The 19,573-nt window shown below is 47.1% G+C and overlaps 1 protein-coding gene across 1 annotated transcript; it reads left to right on the top strand.

Moving 5' to 3' along the window:
- The first annotated feature begins 1,217 nt into the window (after positions 1–1,217).
- LOC132583624 (keratin, type I cytoskeletal 13-like) lies at positions 1,218–19,111 on the top strand. Its single transcript, XM_060255243.1, has 7 exons — positions 1,218–1,706; positions 4,947–5,029; positions 8,171–8,327; positions 10,732–10,893; positions 14,593–14,718; positions 17,430–17,653; positions 19,000–19,111. The coding sequence occupies exons 1-7, from the start codon at positions 1,218–1,220 to the stop codon at positions 19,109–19,111; spliced, it is 1,353 nt and encodes a 450-aa protein (XP_060111226.1).
- The last annotated feature ends 462 nt before the right edge of the window (positions 19,112–19,573 follow it).

A 19,573-nucleotide genomic window follows, 5' to 3' on the forward strand; every position in this document is an offset into this window, starting at 1 on the left:
CATGCCCCAGCGAGCATTTCAGTCAGGGTATCAAAACCTGTTGACAGTCCCCAGTATCAGAGAAGCGAGGCTCAAAACAACAAGAGCCAGGGCCTTTTTCGTTGCTGCCCCTAGCTGGTGGAATGAGTTGCCAGAGGACGTTCGGGCCCTGCAAGAGCTTTTACAGTTCTGCAGGGCCTGCAAAACGGCACTCTTCCACCAGGAATTCACAGGATGGTAACAACTGCAGCAACGGGACTGGCCCATAAGAACACCACCAATGACCTATCCTACCACGCTACGGTGACCCTGAGACCTCTGAGTACAGTAACCACTAGAATTCAATCGCTGCCTGAAACTATTATAGTAGCACCTGCAAAATGTTTTAATCAATTGTCCAGAGCATCCAGGAAAAACATAGAGTTTTCCCAGAAATACCTACAGTGGTCGCCGTGTGACATCACTGGCAAGATGATGTCACTTCCTGGTGATGTCATCACGCCACGTGCAAAGAGCATCCCCTGCCAGAGATAGTGAGGGACCTTGCCAACCCTATCTTCAAAAGTGGCCCCATTGCTGATAACTGACACTGAGAAATCTCTCACTGAAGGGGAAGGAAGTGGTGATGTGAGTTACATAACGCACTTGGAAACCACTGTTCCATTTGCTTGAAAATAATTTACTCCCTTGTCAACTTCTCTGTGCATTTTTATGCCCCACCTCAGTTTCAAGCCTCTTCTCAAAAGTCACCGTAGTTAAAAAACCACATATCTAGATAATAGAAAGGTGACTGCCCTTCTCCCTGGTGTTATTAAGCATAGCAGTATTCATTATACCTTGCTGCAATGTCAGTTTTATTGCAGTGTGGAAGCAGAGACATCCAATCTTGCATGATATTAACTGTTTGTGGATTAGATCACAGAAGTGATCAAATTGAAATGCAAAGCCACCCAGGTGAAAATTATATGCTTGGCCTTCCCAACAAACAAACTCTCACAGACAGCTTCAGACAAAACAGCAGTGAGTTTGGCTGCCTGGGATTGTTAAAAATAATAATAATTCCCTTTAGCAAGTTGTTGCTAAATGAACCTGGGTAAACCCACAGACTATGGAGAAACACCCAACGCAAAGGTATAAATAAAGATCACCACAGTAAGGGAACTGGAGATGCGATCCCATCATCTTCCCTGCTCCAATTTTACTGGTGCCTTGGAGAGAATCCACAAGTAGCCGTTGCCATGACTAGCTATAGCTTCAAGCAGAGAACAAGCTGTTCTAGCAGTAGTGGTGGTGGAGGTGGTGATGGGAGCAGCGGTGGGAGAACTTGTGGTGGTGGAAGAAGGTCCTCTTTGGGCTCCTCTCAAAGATGTACTTCCTCTGTGAGCAGCAACCAAGGAAGTTATGGCGGAGGAATATCCAGCTGTAATTCTGGAGGGGGGATATGCCACGGCGTATCGGGTGGATTTAGTTGTGGTAGTTTTGGTGGTGGCTTTGGAGGAGGCGGTTTCGGTGGGGAAGATGCTGGACTGCTCTCCGGCAATGAGAAGTATACCATGCAGAACCTCAACGACCGCTTGGCCTCTTATATGGATAAGGTGCGAGGCTTGGAAGCAGAAAACAATGAGTATGAGAATTTAATCAGAGAGTGGTACCAGAAGCATGGTCAGAGTACTTCGCCAAAGGACTACAGTTGTTATTACAGCGAGATTGACAAGCTCACTGAGGAGGTAGGAGTTCTTTTTTCCATACTTATTATAATCCTGACAAAGTACCTCTGTCAAAGATGTGAGCACATTTTATGAATTGGGCTATGCAGTAGAAATAGAGATCATCAGTGCTGGCTGGTTGGGTGTCAGGGGTGTGGCCTAATATGCAAATGAGTTCCTGCTGGGCTTTTTTTGTCAGATGATGGAGTTGGTGAGATGATAGCATGGCATAAACTACAGTCACCTGCCCATCACTCATTCTCATCTGCACACTAGAAATATTGGCCCCACCGCCATGCCTAAAAATGGGTTCTCAGAGGGAAGGCAGCATGGTATGGCTCTGTCTTGGAAGCTAAGCAGGGTTGGTACTTGGATGGGAGATCACCAAGGAAGAGTTTGCAGCACAAGGCAACAGCAAACCATCTCTGCATCTCATATGTCTTGAAAGCCTCTTGCTGGGGGTTGCTCTAAATTGGCTGTAACTTGACAGCACTTATATATGTAAAACCTGCTTCTACCAAGGAGCATTTCAACAGAATAGCCTCTTTTCTGGTCTTTCTTCCAAAGGGTAAAATTTCATCTGCAGGCACAATAGTTGTGTCTGCAGATAACAGATCTGCAGTTGTCACTTTCCGGCCCCATTGAGACAGCCCATGAAGTTGTGATCCAGAATGGGCAGAGGATCTGAATAACAATTCTTGTCATAATGGGTCGTGGACTCTTGGGAGTCCTCATGTTTTATGTGCAAACTGCAAGCTCTTTGTGGCATCATTGGTCTTTTTTTTTTGTCACAGAATGCAAATGAAATTTAGGGCAATTCAAATTAGGAGCTGCTTTTATTTTATTTTAAAGTGTGCCATCTCTGTGTGTATGTTCTGGCCCTAATCCAGTCTGAACCTAGCAATGACTGCTATTAACTTTTTTTTAAAAAATGGAGATCATAGATCTATATAGCCGGCCTGAACCTGTCATGGGAGGGCGGGATATAAATCTGATAAATAAATAAATATAGTATTGTTAAGGTGGACCCTAATACATTGCATTTTTACTGTACAATTACTGTTCTATTACTATTAACACATATTACCATAGCATGTATGCTATGCTGAATTCATATCAGCATTCCCCCCCCCCCCTCAATTTTAAAACCTGGAAGTTTTCTAGCAGTTTCTATTATTTACCATTTATATAGCATTTTGGGACCGATTTCTCACCGGCAGGTGCTCCACCCCTGCTTATGTCGGCTCAAGCAATCATTCCCCACCAGTTGCTGCATGGCCACCTTTTAGGGTTGCCAATCCCCAGGTGGGGGCAGGGGATCCCCCGGTTTGGAGACCCTCCCCCCGCTTCAGGGTCATCAGAAAGCGGGGGGAGGGGAGGGAAATGTCTTCTGGGAACTCTATTATTCCCTATGGAGATTTATTCCCATAGAAAATCATGGAAAATTGGTCCGCGGGTATCTGGGGCTCTGGGGGTGCTGTTTTTTGGGGTAGAGGCACCAAATTTTCAGTATAGCATCTAGTGCTTCTCCCCAAAATACCCCCCAAGTTTCAAAAAGATTGGACCAGGGGGTCCAATTCTATGAGCCCCAAAAGAAGGTGCCCCTATCCTTCATTATTTCCTATGGAAGGAAGGAATTGAAAAGGTGTGCCATCCCTTTAAATGTGATGGCCAGAACTCCCTTAGAGTTCAATTATGCTTGTCACAGCCTTGATTTTGGCTCCACCCCTAATGTCTCCTGGCTCCACCCCCAAAGTCCCCAGATATTTCTCGAATTGGACTTGGCAACCCTACCACCTTTAGATTTGATCCGCAGCTACCTGCCATTCCCCTCGCAGCAACCAGATCTAGTTTTCTGGAGATCCGGTCACTGCAAGGGGAATGGGAGGGAGCCACAGATCAAAAGGTATCCACACAGCAGATGGTGGGGAATCGAGCAACTGCCGGTAAGGAATCAATCTGGGTGTTCCAAGTGTCTCTTATATTGTAAAACAGCCTTGTAAAGTAAGCTACTATTTTTATGCCCATTTTACAGATTGAAGGCTGAAGCGTGACAGGAGTAGATTCCCTGTTCTATGGATTTTGAATGCTGCTAGGTTATTTTATGATAACCAGGGGCTTTTTTTTTTTAGCAGGAGCGCACAGGAACACAGTTCTGGCTGGCTTGGCATCAGGGGGTGTGGCCTAATATGAAAATGAGCCCCTGCTGGGCTTTTTCTACCAGAGCCCTATGTGAAACAATGGTGATGTCAGGAGGTGTGGCCTAAAGTGTAAATGAGTTCCTGCTGGGCTTTTTCTACAAACAAAGCCTTGACGATAACTTATTTATTAGTGATAGTGCTTATGCTTTTGTCTTTCTTAATTGTATTGCATTGTTGTGAACTGCCTTGAACAGACCTTCCTAAAAGCTACACAAATATTTTCTAAATATTTATAGAAATAGCAAGGCCGTGGAGTAAGATTGGCAGAGGAAGGATTTGAATCTGGGACCCGTGGAATCATGGCTCATAGCCACTATGCCATAGCAGATCTATTCATTCTGAGGAGTTTTGCACAGATCTTTGGGTTTTTGATCAGGCCCAAAGCATTTCCACAGGTGGAAAAAGATCTTCAGAGCATGAATCTCTCACTTCTCTCCTCCTGTGGTAGTCGGAACATCCCTCTGGTTCTCAGAGAGACAAGAAAGTCACTCTCAGTCTCCACAAACAGAAATTGTTGTGGAAACTTGGTTCTGGATCCAAGTAATAGCCCACACAACCAAACTAGATTTTTCCTCTGTCGTCACCAGAATGTCTGCCTTTGATCCATGATTCAAATTTCAAAATGATATTTGAGAGGTTATTTCTGCAGTTAAGGATGCCAAGTCCTACTTGGCTGCTGGCAGGAGATAGATCTTGTGCGATGACATTACCCAGAAGTGACATCATTGCATCAGGCATGTCACGTGGGGGACACTCTAGCATTTGGGTAAAAAAAATCTATGGTTCCATAGAGATTTTACCCAAATGCTAGAGCGTTCCCCACATGATGTGCCTGTAGGGATGACGTCACTTCCAGGAGATGCCATTGTGCCAGGCATATGGAGTGCCAACAGAGCTCTTTGGGGGTAGGGATCTCTGTGCCAGTGGGTTGGGGGCCCCAAAACCAGGGGAGCCCCCACACCCAGCAGAGGGTTGGAAGCCCTAGTGCAGTTTGCATCCCTGAGGAAAACATAATATCCTGGGCTCTCCGTAATAATTTGTGTTCTTTCCCATCTTGCAGCTGATCTATGAGTCACACCAGACAAACAAGGTCATGTTGGACATCGATAACACAAAGATGGCAATTGAGGACTTCAAGATGAAGTAAATCCATCACCTTTTCAGTTATCGCTTTCTTATTACTCACAAAGTTCATATGACTAAAGGCGGCAGGGGGGAACTAAAGGCGAATGGATTGAAGAACGGTCAAACCTCAGCAAACATGCAACTAGAGATCTCAGGTTCCTGCCCCCTCCCTAGGGTTGCCAAGTCCAATTAAAGAAAAATCTGGGGGCTTTGGGGGTGGAGCCAGGAGACATTGGGGGTGGAGCCAGGAACAAGGATGTGACAAGCATAATTGAACTCCAAGGGGGTTCTTGCCATCACATTTAAAGAGACAGCACACCTTTTAAAATGCCTTTCTTCCATAGGAAATAAGTAAGGATAGGGGCACCATATTTTGGGGCTCATAGAATTGGACCCTCTGGTCCAATCGTTTTGAAACTTGGGGGGTATTTTGGGGAGAGGCACTAGATGCTATACTAAAAATTTGGTGCCTCTACCTCAAAAAATAGCCCCCCCAGAGCCCCCAATACCCACGGATCAATTTCCTATTATTCCCTATGGGAATCGTTCTCCATAGGGAATAATAGAGTGCCTAGTAGACATTTCCCTCCCCCCCCCACACACTTTCTAAAGGGGGGGGGAGGGCCTCCAAACTAGGGAATCCCCTGCCCCCTCCCTCTCTCTCACACACACACACTTACCAGATCTTCCTCCGGACAACTCTACTTCCTGTGAAAACGAAAGCAAAGAAAGGGAGGGGCCCTTCCCAGAAGCCCTTCCTGCTTCCTGCCCAGCCTTAAAGGGGCAGACATTTTGCAAAAGGCTCAGGAGCTCTACAACATGAAGCCTAAAGGTATGTTCTCCCCCTCCTCCACCCCCCACCCCCGCTTCCAGAGTTTTGAAGAGCAGGAGATGAGGCTGCGAACCCAGAAGTCTCCCGCGCCAGAGCGGGAGGTTTGGGAAGTCTACCCCTCCCACCCTGGCTGCCAATCGGGGTCAAGAACAAAAGGAGAGTTCTGTTGGATCAGACCAGGGAGGACCCATCTAGTCCAGCATTCTGTCTCAGACAGTGGCCAATCGGCACCTCTGGAGGGCCAATGGAAAGGCACAGAGGCCAAGGCCTTCTCCTTATGCTGCCTCCTGGTTCTGGGATTCAGACGTTTAGTGCCTCCAAATGTGGAGGTTCCCCTCAGTCGTCATGGCTAGCAGCCACCAACAGACCTATCTTCTATGAATCTATTTAAATCTGATAAATTGGGGTTGGGAAGGTTGAGTTACTAACAGTACAATCCTAAAAAGACTTAATCCAGTCTAAGCCCATTAAAATGAATAGGCTTAGACCGGTGTAACTCTCTTTAGGATTGTACTGTAGAACTCCTGGAGATTTGGGAGTGCAGCCTGGGAGGACAGGGACCTCAGTGGAGTACAATGCCATAGAATCCACCCTCTAAAGCAGCAACTTTCTCCAAGGAAACTAATGTCTGTTGTCTGGAGATCAGCTGTAATTCCAGGGGATCCCCAGGTCCTACCGGGAGGCTGGCCCCGTACAACAGTTTACACTTTCCAGCATCCATGTTTGCTTTGAAGATGCCTAGGATCGTCTATTGACACCCCCCCACCCCCAATTACAACCACAACTAAAAAAAATGATCAAAAGTTCAACAACAATAGCTAAGGAGTGATCTGGAAGACTTCAGATTCTGAAGATAATTAAATAAGAATCTGGAAGACTTCTGAAGTTAATTAAATGGCCTAGGACCTACCTATCTGTGGGATCGCCTTGCCCCACATGTTCCCCAGAGAGCACTTTGATCAAGCTCTCAAAATCTTTTGGCTGTCCCTGGGCTAAAAGAGGCTAGGCTTAATTCCACCAGAGCAAGAACCTTCTCGGTTGCAGCCCCAGTACTCTGGAACACCTTCCCAGACGCCATGAGGGCTCTGCAGGACTTATCGCAGTTCCGCAGGGCCTGCAAGACTGAACTGTTTCGGATGGCATCTGACATCTAATGGGAGAGGGCTGCCACCACATCTGGATCTATCACGCGTTAGTACTAACTGCCTAGGATCTGTATGCATTGAGAAAAAAAATATTATATGCCTGAAGTAACAGCATTGCAATTTATCTGATTGTTTTATTGTTCTAATGTTGCTTACTGTTTATTTTTATGTTGTTAGCCGCCTTGAGTCTGCATAGAATAGGTGAGATATAAATATAACGTAAAGGAAGGAAGGAAGGAAGGAGAAAGAAAAAGAAAGAGAAAGAGAGAGAGAGAGAGAGAGAGAGAGAGAAAGAACGAACTGAAACAATAGGCATATTTTGTTTCCGCTTTTGTAAGCGGTGGTGGGGAGGGCTCCGCTTCAGGTAATATCTAAGCATGAAGATCAGAGAGGAGCTGCTTTGTTTGCAAATCTATTATTTTATAGAACGAAGTAGGAGTCCAGTAGCATCTTTAAGACCAACAAAGTTTTATTCAGAATATAAGCTTTCGTATGCATGCATACTTCATCAGACAATGGAATGAGGTACACCTGGATCTATCTATTATGTTATAGTTCAGCAAAGTTATTTTACAGAATGTCCAATTTAGGGGAAAAATTGTCCAAAATAGGGGGAAACCCCCCTCTAATATACTCAAAGGGTCCCCAATCTTGTTGAACCTGTGAATGGTTTTAGGGCACCACAGCAAAATAGCTACCAAAGGGCGTGGGACTGATCACAAAATGGTTGCTATGGGGATGCACGCCCTAATCACAAAAAGATGGAAGGTTCCACAAAATGTTAAGAGGCACCAAGCTAAGCATCTTCCTTGTATGGGAGCTGCTGCTTCTGAATGGGTGCTCCCTGGGCATTTCTGAAGCATCTCCTACTCCAAAGAAGTGAAAGAAAGTCAGGGTTATGCCTTGTTTTGGTGAAAACCAAGTAGACATCATGGCAACCACAGAGACCATGATAGAGATCATTGATGTATGCAAAGGAAACTAGAAGTCCATCACTGTAGCATTAAAATAGAAAAGGAAAGCTATTACATGAGATTTTTTAAAAAGCAGATAAATATTACAATTGGATTAAAAATAATGACGGAAGCCAAAGAATTTTGTTGCAAATAAAAAAACCCCCCATAAATTGTGCAATTAGAGGCTTTGGGACTAACTAGTTTGTCTGCTTTGCTTGTGCGTTAGATATGAGACTGAATGTGGCCTGCGTCAAAGTGTGGAGGCTGATCTTCATGGATTACGTCCACTTTTGGATAAACTGACATTGGATAAATCTGACTTGGAAATGCAATATGAGTCTTTTCAGGAGGAGCTAATACATCTCAAGAAGAACCTTGAAGAGGTAGGACCTACTCTCACATCCTTACCTGAAATGAAATCTGTGGTTTGTATAATAAATACGTTCAGTAGGATCTATGAATACATACAACTTTCTCTCTGCAAAGGGCTTTTTCGGTCTTTATTACAGAATATGGCACTTATTTATTTGTTCACTAGATATAGAAAGAAAGGAGGACTTCTTTCCTCTATTGGAAGAAAGTGGATACAGGATGGTTCTTCCAATATCATGAGCTCAGGCAATTTGGGGCTTTCTTTTTTTTGTAGCAGAAACTGCTTTGCATATTAGGACATACACCCCTGAAGTAGCCAATCCTCCAAGTGCCTCCAGGGCTCTTAGTACAGGGCCTGCTGTAAGCTCCAGGAGGATTGCTTGCTTCAGAGGTGTGTAGTCTAATATGCAAAGAAGTTTCTGCTATAAAAAATAGTCCTGGGCTTTCTAGGTTAAATGCAGCCCCGTGGCACAGGGTGGTAAAGCAACAGTACTGCAGTACTGTGATCTGAACTCTCTGCTCACGACTTGAGTTCTATCCCAGCGAAAGCTGGTTCAAGTAGCCGGCCCAAGGTTGACTCAGCCTTCCATCTTTCCGAGGTCAGTAAAATGAGCACCCAGCTTGCTGGGGCGGGGGGGGGGGGGTGGAGTGTAAAAGACTGGAGAAGGCAATAGCAAACCACCCCATAAAAAGTTTTCCGTGAAAACATTGAGAAAGCAACGTCACCCCAGAGTCAGAAACGACTGGTGCTTGCACAGGGGACCTTTCCTTTTCCTTCTAGGTTAAATTTGCACTCTGAACCCTTTCCATAAATGAGCTGGCTGCTGATATAGCTGCCTTCAAATCATGGATTGAAGACACAATCAGTGAATTAAACCACAACTTTATTAACCAATGTAGCCATTCTTCAACAGCGAATGTGGTCATCCAACCTCATTTTTGTGAATGTGGATTACCTGCAAATAAAATAAAGCCAGGAAACTGCTTGAATAGCTTGGGCACATCCTTCATGGTTCAAAGCATCAGTTCAGTCCCTAAAATTGATCTTCCTCCATCAATATGCCTTGACAGCATGTCAGCAAGGTCCCTAGCAGCAACAGCAACTGGATAGGGACATTCAGCTTGCAATAAACATTGCCATAGCTGCAATTTTTCAACGGGTTTTTGAAGGTGGCTGTAAGCGCAACACATCACAGTACTCTAACCAAATCACAGATAATTGTAATAAGATCATTCCTGCCCTAGATGAGACACAGCTAAGAATACTAACTAAAGCTGGTAGAACATGCTTTGAGCCACAACTAGAACACTATGGGTGTTTTCGCACTGACCTTACTCGGGAGCGACGTCCCTCTTCACTGCGCAGCGTCTGCGCGGATTTCGCACTAATTGCTCCGCAGAACCCGGAAGAGCCGCAAAGTCCTGCGGCTTTTGCGTCGCAAATGTAAACTGGCCAAAGACCAGTTTACATTAGCGACGCAAAAGCTGCGGGACTTTGCTGCTCTTCCGGGTTCTGAGGAGCAATTAGTGCGAAATCCGCGCAGATGCTGTGCGGTGAAGAGGGACGTCGCTCCCGAGTAAGGTCAGTGCGAAAACGCTCATAGTCTGGGGCAGTGATAGCCAAATCTCTCGCTCACAACTTTAATGCCAGTAGCTCATGAAGTCTAATTTTTGCTCACAAGACTCCACAGCTTAGAGGGAGCATTGGTCTGTCTGTCTATCTATTTCAAATGCTAAACTCCGCAATGTGGATACTGATTGCCCAAACCATTCATGGACTTCCAGACCTCAAGGCTGCACATTAATATCTTCTTCCTGAATACAGATCGAGATGGGTAACCATGTTAATCTTTCTGTAGCAGTACAAAAGATCCTGAATGCAGGTTCTTTGAAAAAAAAAATAAGGGCTCGCTATATTAAGCCTTTAATAGATCAACTGACCCTACACTCTGGAAACCCTGGCTCTTTTGCTCAGCAATAAGGATCCTAAATTTCCTCTAACAACTTCAAGATTTGTCTCAGTCTTTTAAGCCCTTGCATTAAAAAAAATAAGAAACAAGTATCTTGTGCTGCTCAAGATCTGTGAATTAATGAGCTTCTAAGGGTGTACAAGCAAACAAAGGAAAGTAGAAAAATGCAAGTGTCCAGTAGCGCATTCAAGACTAACGAAATGTGTGGCAGGGTAGAAGCTTTTTTAAGTCACTGCCCATTTCTTCAGATACCACTTCTGAAGAAGTGAGCAGTGACTCAATTTTTGTTAGTCTTGAAGGCACTATGGAACACTATGGAACACTTGCTCTTTTCTTTGTGAATAGCTACAGCAGGATTAGGAATTCTCAATGCTAGTGAAATATGCCCTGTAGGTCTGAACTGGCTCAAGGAATAGTTCATATCTGGTCTTGTTTGGGCCTGCAGATACAGCAAAGCCCACAATCGCAGTCTGGTGGGGACGTCACTGTGGAGGTCAATTCAAATGCTGGCCCAGATTTGAAAAAACAACTGGATGAGATGAGGTGTGAATATGAACAGATAATTGCAGACAACCGCAGGGAAGTTGAAGAATGGTATGAAAGCAAGGTGAGTTATCTTCCAAAGAGCATGGAGAGTGTGAAAACCTGTTTGGGGGTGGGGATGGTGAACCTATGGGCAGTCTTCCTACTGTGATAAAAGGGAAAGACAACCATTTTCTAGTGCAGCACTTTTCTGTCTATGGGTTCCATTTTGATTGCCAGAAGATAGTGTGTGTTGGGGGGGGGGGAGGGAAGAGTACACAATTAACAGGACTTACCGTTTTCGCACACAGCTCACCTCGCAGTCACAATCCTGTTCCCTCCGCAGCGTCTGGTCGGATTTCCCACCATCTGCGCCAAAGTTACAGGAAGTGCTGCAGCTTTTCCGTAAACCGCTAAAACCCAATTTACGTTTGCTACGCAAAAGCCGCGGCACTTCCTGTAACTCCGGCGCAGATGGTGGGAAATCCGACAGACGCTGCGGAGGGAACAGGATTGTAACTGCGAGGTAAGCTGTGTGCGAAAACGGTTTTATTTTCATTGGATGTCTACAAGAGTCCTCAAATGCATGCAACATCTTCTTTTCACACAAAGGGCCTGAATTTGCCCTCCACCCTTTTTGGTTTGTTTTTTTAAACATCCAGCCTGCTGAAGAAATCAAAAATGTTTCACGTTGTTTTGTGTTATTTTGGTTGGTGGGTTGTAATAAAAGGTATTATAATGCTTGTGCCCCGTTTGAGGCTTTTGCTTTGGACTGATGTGGCCACGTAGAAGTTCTGTTTACATACAAATTTAAAGTGTTTAACTATCACTGCTTATTTGCAAGGAAAAGTTTTTAGGGAACAGGGGTGCCAGCTGTGGCCTGGGAAACGCTTGGAGATTTGGAGCCTGGGGAAGGCAGAACTTGGAGCAGGGAGTGAGGACAGTAGGGACACGATTCTATAGTCTGCCCTCTGAAGCTGCCATTTCCTCTAAGGCAGGGATGTCATCAAACCCACTTGTTATGAGGGCCAGGTCTGACATAAATGAGACATTGTCAGGCTGGGCCGTGTGTGTCATAAAATGTAATGCCAGGAAGTAGAGATACAAACTTTATAAAGGACACAGAGGCACTTTCTTTTTTTCAAAAAAGTGCTTTGTTTGTATGTCTCCCGGGGAATCCTGGGAACTGGGCAAAGGAAGCTGTGGCTCTTTCACTCCCTCCCCAGAGGATGAGGAGGGAGAGGTAGGGTTGCCAAGTCCAATTCAAGAAATATCTGGGGACTTTGGGGGTGGAGCCAGGAGACATTAGGGTTGGAGCCAAGATCAAGGCTGTGACAAGCTCCAAAGGGAGTTCTGGCCATTACATTTAAAGGGACGGCACACCTTTTCAATGCCTTCCTTCCATAGGAAATAATGAAGGATAGGGGCACCTTCTTTTGAGGCTCATAGAATTGGACCCCCTGGTCCAGTCGTTTTGAAACTTGGGAGATATTTTGGGGAGAGGCACTAGATGCTTTAATGAAAATTTGGTGCCTCTACCCCAAAAAACAGCCCCCCCAGAGCCCCAGATACCCACGGATCAATTCTCCATGATTTTCTATGGGGATAAATCTCCATAAGGAATAATAGAGTTCCCAGCAGACATTTCCCTCTCCTCCCCCCCGCTTTCTGACGACCCTGAAGCGGGGGGAGGGCGTCCAAACCGGGGGATCCCCTGCCCCCACCTGGGGATTGGCAACCCTAGGGAGAGGGGAAGGAGCCTCAGCGAATAGATGGGAATGTAGCTTGGCTCAGTAGCTCTGCTGTGAAATTGAAAGAGCCTGGCAAAGCCAGCAGTTCCTCTCCCCCTTCCTTCCCAAGGGAGGAGCCTCAGCCCATGGAGAAAATTCAGGCTTTGCTCTGTAGTCCCTGTGTGATTGAGCAAGCCTGGCAAAGCAAACTGTTTTGTGATGCAAAAGGAAGCAAGAGATAGAGAAGGAAGCAGACTTTCTCACAAGCCTGATAGGAGCCCACTGGGGGCCTGATCCAGCCCCTGGGCTGCATGTTTGACACCCCTGCTGTAAGGGAACTCACCTCTATGTAGATGAGTTGTAGTTCTGAAAGAACTCCAGGGCCCACCTGGAGGATGGCAACCTAAGCTCAGCTGCAGTTCTGTGGTAGTGCAGGGGGGAGCTAGAGATCACCAGCTGAAAACATATAAACCAAACCAAGGTACATTCCCAAGATAAAAGAAAAATAATTTTGTAGTAGCAGTTTGCTGGTGGCATGTGGAGAAGCTGCACGGCCTTTCTTCCTATAGCCAAATGGCAGGCTCCAAACCATCTTATAGATGAAAGCAGATAGTGTTGATGCTTAGTGAGGGTGGTCTTTAGTGACGCAAAGAATGAAGGCTTGCACACAGTAGTGTTAAAACCACTATATACAATTTATTTACACCTCCACTCTCCAATCCGACAGAATGCTCCGCTGCACCTCCACCATACATATCCCACACACAGTAAAGTGTCTTTGTACATTTATACATAAGGTCCACCCAGGTAACCAATCAGCTTCCTGCTGAGTCATGCTGACATTGCCCAGGCTGATGCAATCTGGCAACCAGCCACCTTCTGTCACTTAGATGATCTACCTGGCAGTTCTGTTACTTTCACTTTCCCAGCATGTACTAGAAACTGCTAGGCTTTGCATACACACTGACACCCCTCCTCAGTTTATAAGCACATAGCTGCAACATACTTTAACATTACATATTACACATGTTCCATAGTAACAGTGATACATACCGTATTTTTTGGTCCATTGGACGCTCCGGACCATTAGACGCAGGTGCCTGGCTGGGAGACAAGCGGTGAGATCGCTCCCTCCGCCCCCACCGCAAACCCAGCACTTCGCAGGGAGCGATCTCGCCGCTTGTCTCCCAGCCAGGCATGCAGGCGCCGGCGTGCTTCCCCCGTGCTTGCATGCCTGGCTGGGAGACAAGCGGCGAGATCGCTCCCTGCGAAGTGCTGGGTTTGCGATGGGGGCGGAGGGAGCGATCTCGCCGCTTGTCTCCCAGCCAGGCATGCAAGCGTGGCATGCTTCCCCCGCACCTGCGTGCCTCGCTGGGAGACAAGCGGCGAGATCGCTCCCTCCGCCCCCATCGCAAACCCAGCAATATCGGCACACTCTGTAATGCTTGCTTGCAGCTATGTAATACAAAACAATTACTAATATTCCAAACCATCTTGTCCAGATTTTTTTTTAAAGTTAAATGGTACTTAATATAGTTGAGAAAAGTTTTAGGAAAATCATCCATTATTCAAAACACCAGCACTGGCAACTGGGAAATAATAACTACGGAGATTTCATTTTGGGTGCTCTCATCATAGGGCAAGGCTGTTAATGAGAGGATGTTTTGGAGGTCATTGATTCATAGGGTCGCCAGGGCTTTTTTTGTAGCAGGAACTCCTTTGCATATTAGGCCACACCTCCCTAATGTAGCCAATCCTCCACAAGCTTACAGGGTTCCTAGTACAGGGCCTACTGTAAGCTCCAGGAGGACAGGCTACATCAGGGAGGTGTGGCCTAATATGCAAAGAAGTTCCTGCTACAAAGAAAGCTCTGGTCGCCATAAGTCAGAAGCAACTCGACGCTACATAACACACACACACAGAGTTACTCAATATGTAACTTTACCATTTTGCAGATGCCACGATAAGACTGGCAGCATTTCGGGATGCTTCTGTTGTAGAATCTGTGAGTTTGTGCAAGGACCTCATTTTGGTTCTCTGCTTGTATCTTCCAGATGGAAGAGGTGCGCCAGCAAGTGAATTCGAGCTGCCAGGAGATTGACAGCAGCCAGAAGCAAGCTGCAGACCTCAGGCGGGAATATCAAAACCTGGAGATTGAGCTGCAGTCCCATCTGAGCATGGTATGTGACAGTTTTAGATCTGATATTCAGATTCCTTTTTGTAGTCTTCAATGGTACCCAATGGTACCCAGTTCCAATGGCTTTTATCTTGGGCATGCTACTTTGCAGGAAGCAGAATGAAAGTGTGGACTCCCATGTTCTGCTTGTGGCATGGCACCCCACTATCCTCTGCAATGATACAGGAGATTTTGGGGTCTGTTCTCAATATATGTGGACAATGGCATCATCCAGGCATAGTGCTTTGTGCATGACATAGTAAGAAAATTTGAGTTACAGTTCTCCTGTCTGACTGGGTGATATAGAAAAAAGAAGGGCAAGGAGCTGAAGGACAAGACAAGCCAGGTCATGCCTGAAGACACTTCACATCCTGCTTTTGATAGACAGGAGGCAGACTAAGCTAAAACGGTTCAGGGCTTTTTCTGTAGCAGGAGCTCCTTTGCATATTAGGCCACACATCCATGATGTAGCCCATCCTCCTGGAGCTTACAGTAGGCCCTGTACTAAGAGCCCTGTAAGCTCTTGGAGGAATGGCTACATCATGGAGGTGTGGCCTAATATGCAAAGGAGCTAGGGTTGCCAATCCCCAGGTGGAGGCAGGGGATCCCCTGGTTTGGAGGCCCTCCCCCCGCTTCAGGGTTGTCAGAAAGCGGGGGGAGGGGAGGGAAATGTCTGCTGGGAACTCTGTTATTCCCTAGGGAGATTTATTCCCATAGAAAATCATGGAGAATTGATCTGCGAGTATCTGGGGCTCTGGGGGGGGGGTTGTTTTTTGGGGTAGAGGCACCAAATTTTCAGTATAGCATCTAATGACTCTTCCCAAAATACCCTCCAAGTTTCAAAAAGATTGGACCAGGGGGTCCAATTCTATGAGCCCCAAAAGAAGGTGCCCCTATCCTTCATTATTTCCTATGGAAGGAAGGAATTGAAAAGGTGTGCCATCCCTTTAAATGTGATGGCCAGAACTCCCTTTGGAGTTCAATTATGCTTGTCACAGCCTTGATCTTGGCTCCACCCCTAATGTCTCCTGGCTCCACCCCCAAAGTCCCCAGATATTTCTTGAATTGGACTTGGCAACCCTAAAAGGAGCTCCTGCTACAAAAAAACTCTGGGTTCTGTTGCTGCTGCTTGGGAGCATCTTGGCCTCTTCTGGAGGGTGGACCCAAAGGAAAGTTTGTTGATCAGGACATTTTTAGTAATGTAGACAGATTTTGAGAGCAGAGTTAGAGGCACTTAAGGGGATGCCAGGTGACATGACATTCAACCAATCAGAGGGCCCGCAGGATAGTCTTTTATGTCTTCTTAGTGGCAAGTTGTCTGTTCCTACTGAATGGTAAAGGACCAGGTCAACACCTTCCATCCCCATGTCTTGCTTCCTCATGGAGTATCACATTGGATATTATCACTTGTTTAGAAGATTTCTATGCCACCACTACAGAGACCTGTTTTGTTTCTTAATAACCAAGAATTAAAATAAACTCATAAAACCACAGCATAAAAACAACCACTTATGTTGGGGTGGGTTTTTTTTTTTTTTTTGAGAATTATTACCCCACCCTACCCTGCAAGCATAAAAACCTTCATGTCGCTCTCTCCAGTTTTACCATCTTTTGGATTTTGTGGTTAAGCTGCAGTTTAGATATATTTGGGCACTAATCTCGTGGGAGGAGGTAGGGTTGCCAGGTTCTCCTGAACACTGACAGGGATGTGGGGGGGAAGGTTGCCAGATCTAGGCTGGGACACTTCTGGAGATTTGGGAGGTGGAGCCTGAGGAGGATGAAGAACTCAGTGAGTTATAATGCCTTGGTGTTAATACGCCAAAGCATCCAGGGACGATGGCTCAGTGGTAGAGCATCTGTTGGGAAGCAGAAGGTCCCAGGTTCAATCCCTGGCATCTCCAAAAAAAAGGGTCCAGGCAAATAGGTGTGAAAAGCCTCAGCTTGAGACCCTGGAGAGCCGCTGCCAGTCTGAGAAGACAATACTAACTTTGATGGACCGAGGGTCTGATTCAGTAGAAGGCAGCTTCAGATGTTCATATGTTCATATTTTCTCCAGAGGAACTGATTGCTGTAGTCCAGAGATGAGCTGTAATTCCGGGGGATCCCCAGGTCCCACCTGGAGGGTGGCATCCCTAGCGCTGAGGAGGCCAGGGACTGGATCATCAGATGACTCTCTGGTTCCTTTTAGTGACCGGTGATTCTAAGGTCCAGTTCTTGCCAAACAACACTGCTGAAGCAGCAAACGTGCGTCTGGGCTGTGCCACTTCACACTGACGGTGCGGTTCGCAGGACTGAACGTTCCTCCTCCACAAACTTTTCAGAAGAAAAACAAACCCTGCCACGTCAAGGGGGAAAACTTAAACTGGACTTCTTCCTTCCCAAGTCCCATCATCGGCTGCATACACCGATTATGTTAGGGTTCCACTTTGTTAGGTTTCCACCTGCCAACTCCAGGTTGGGAAACTCCTGGAGAAGTTGGGCCTGGAGCCTGGTGAGGGGAGGAACTTCAGCATGGCACAATGTCGTGCAGTCTCCCCTTCAAACCAGCCGTTTTCTTCAGGGGAATTGATCTCTGTCGTCTGGAAATCAGTTGTAATTCTGGGAGAGCCTGGGGCTGGCAAACCTGGCAGGATGCAAAGCAGAAACAGGACGGCCACTTCATAGAAGAGGTCCATTTTTGTCCCCCCCACCTTTAAATTTGTCTCTCCACGGCAGCTCCAGTCTCTGCAAAACAACTTGAATGACGTGGAAGATCGTTACAGCATGCTTTTGCAGAAAATAGCGAGCCAGATTGACCCAGTGGAAGAAGAGCTGGTGGGCATCAAGTGCGAGATCCAGCAGCAGAACCAGGAGTATCAGACGCTTCTGGGCATTAAGGGCCGTCTGGAGCAGGAGATCTGCCAGTACCACCAGCTGCTTGAGGAAGGGAAGCACCTCACGTGAGTAGATGTTGGGAAGCTATTTCTCGTTCAAGTCGCATAGAGAACGTGCTCACTGCTGAATCGAAGAGTGTGGAAACATGGCCCTTGAGATCTCAGGCCTGGTGTCAGCAAACCCTGAGATAGGGCAGCAGCGAGGCTCCATCCAGGGGTGGAATCAGGGCCGGCTTGCCCATAAGGCAAACTAGGCAGTTGCCTAGGGCGCCAGGAAGGCGGGGGTGCCAAATTAGGCTCCCCTCCACCCAGTGCTCCAGGCAAGCGCCTAGTTTGCCTCCACAGCCCCGCACACCCACCGCCACCACTGCCACCACCCGCCCCCCTCCTTCCCTTCCCGTTGCCTTACCCCCCTCGTGGTCACAGCGCGCTGCATGGGCCCTTTGGGCCCGGTGCGATGTGCCTGCCTCCTCCTCCGCCCGCGTGCCCACCACTGCCACCTGCCCCTCACCTCCCCCCCCCCCGAGCCTGGCTCTGCCCCTGCCAGTCGTGGAGCACGTGCCTCTTCCTCCACCTGCGACCTGCTTGCCCCCCGCGGCATTCTGCCCGCTGCCACCACTCGCCCCCTCCTTCCCTTCCCTCCCAAGTCTTCCCACCCGCCATGGCATGATCACAGCATGCTGTGCCTGGGCCCTGTCCACCACAGTGTGCTGCGATCGCACGCACGGGGGCGGGGGGGAAGCGACGGGACAGGAAGGGAAGGAGGGAGTGCAGGTGAGCACCTCGGCGCAGCACTTGGGGGGATTTGCAGCGGGGGGGGGGCAGCGACAGGGGAGTGGCAGCGGTGGGGTGCACCTGCCTGGGACGCCACGCGCTGTTGATCCAGCACTGGGTGGAATTCTAGCAGGAGCTCCTTTGCATATTAGGCCACACACCCCTGATGTAGCCAGTCCTCCAAGAGCTTACAAAAAAGAGCCTCGTAAGGTCCTGGAGGATTGGCTACATCAGGGGTGTGTGGCCTAATATGCAAAGGAACCCCTGCTAGAATTCTATCTCTGGACCCTGTACTAAGAGCCCTGTAAGCTCTTGGAGGATTGACTACATCAGGGGTGTGTGGCCTAATATGCAAAGGAGCTCCTGCTAGAATTCCACCCCTGGCCCCATCAATGTCAAACAACATAAGGCTTCAAAGGTCAATATCACCACTTTGAATTGGGCCTGAAAACAAATTGAGAGCTCGTGTTATTGGAACGAGATTGGAGTTATATGGCCCTTACAACCTACTCCAGTCAGCATTCTTGATGCAGCATTCCGAACCAGTGGTAAGTTTCAGGACGCTCTATAAGGGCAGCTCCACATAAAACACATTGCAGTAAACTAATCTAGTCATTGGCAAGATCTTTCTTACTCAGGAAAGGCCGCAGCCGGCTTAGCAGCCAAAGCTGGTGGAGAGCGGTCCTGGCCACCGCTGCCGCCTGCTCGTTCAACAGGAAACCTGACTCCAAGAGTGTTCCCAAGCTATGAATCCACTCCTTTAGGGGGACTGCAAGTCCATCAAGAAGAGGGGACACCTCAAGTGCCTGGTCAGCCCTTCCCTCCAGTAGCAGCACCATCTTATTGAGATTAAGCTTCAGTTTATCAGTCCTCTTCCATCCCAAAACTGCTTCCAGGGTCTGGAACAAGTTTTATATATCCTCCCTGGAACCTGCCAGAATATGAAATAGAGCTGAGTATCATCCACATACCCCCAACACCGCCTTTTGAAACTTACCTTCAAGGTAAAGGTATTGAAATTGAAATTCATACTAGCACCAAAACTGTTTTGCATTGCTTTAAATTATTTAACTGTTTTTATCCATTGTCGAAACTCCAGTGTTTTTTCATTGTTTTATTGTTTAGTCTTGACTGTTGTGAGCCGCCCTAAGCCTGCTTTGGCGGGGAGGACGGGATATAAATCCAAGGAATAATTAATTAAATAATTAAATA

This window comes from Heteronotia binoei, chromosome 15 (assembly GCF_032191835.1).
Source record: "Heteronotia binoei isolate CCM8104 ecotype False Entrance Well chromosome 15, APGP_CSIRO_Hbin_v1, whole genome shotgun sequence".
NCBI lineage: Eukaryota > Metazoa > Chordata > Lepidosauria > Squamata > Gekkonidae > Heteronotia > Heteronotia binoei.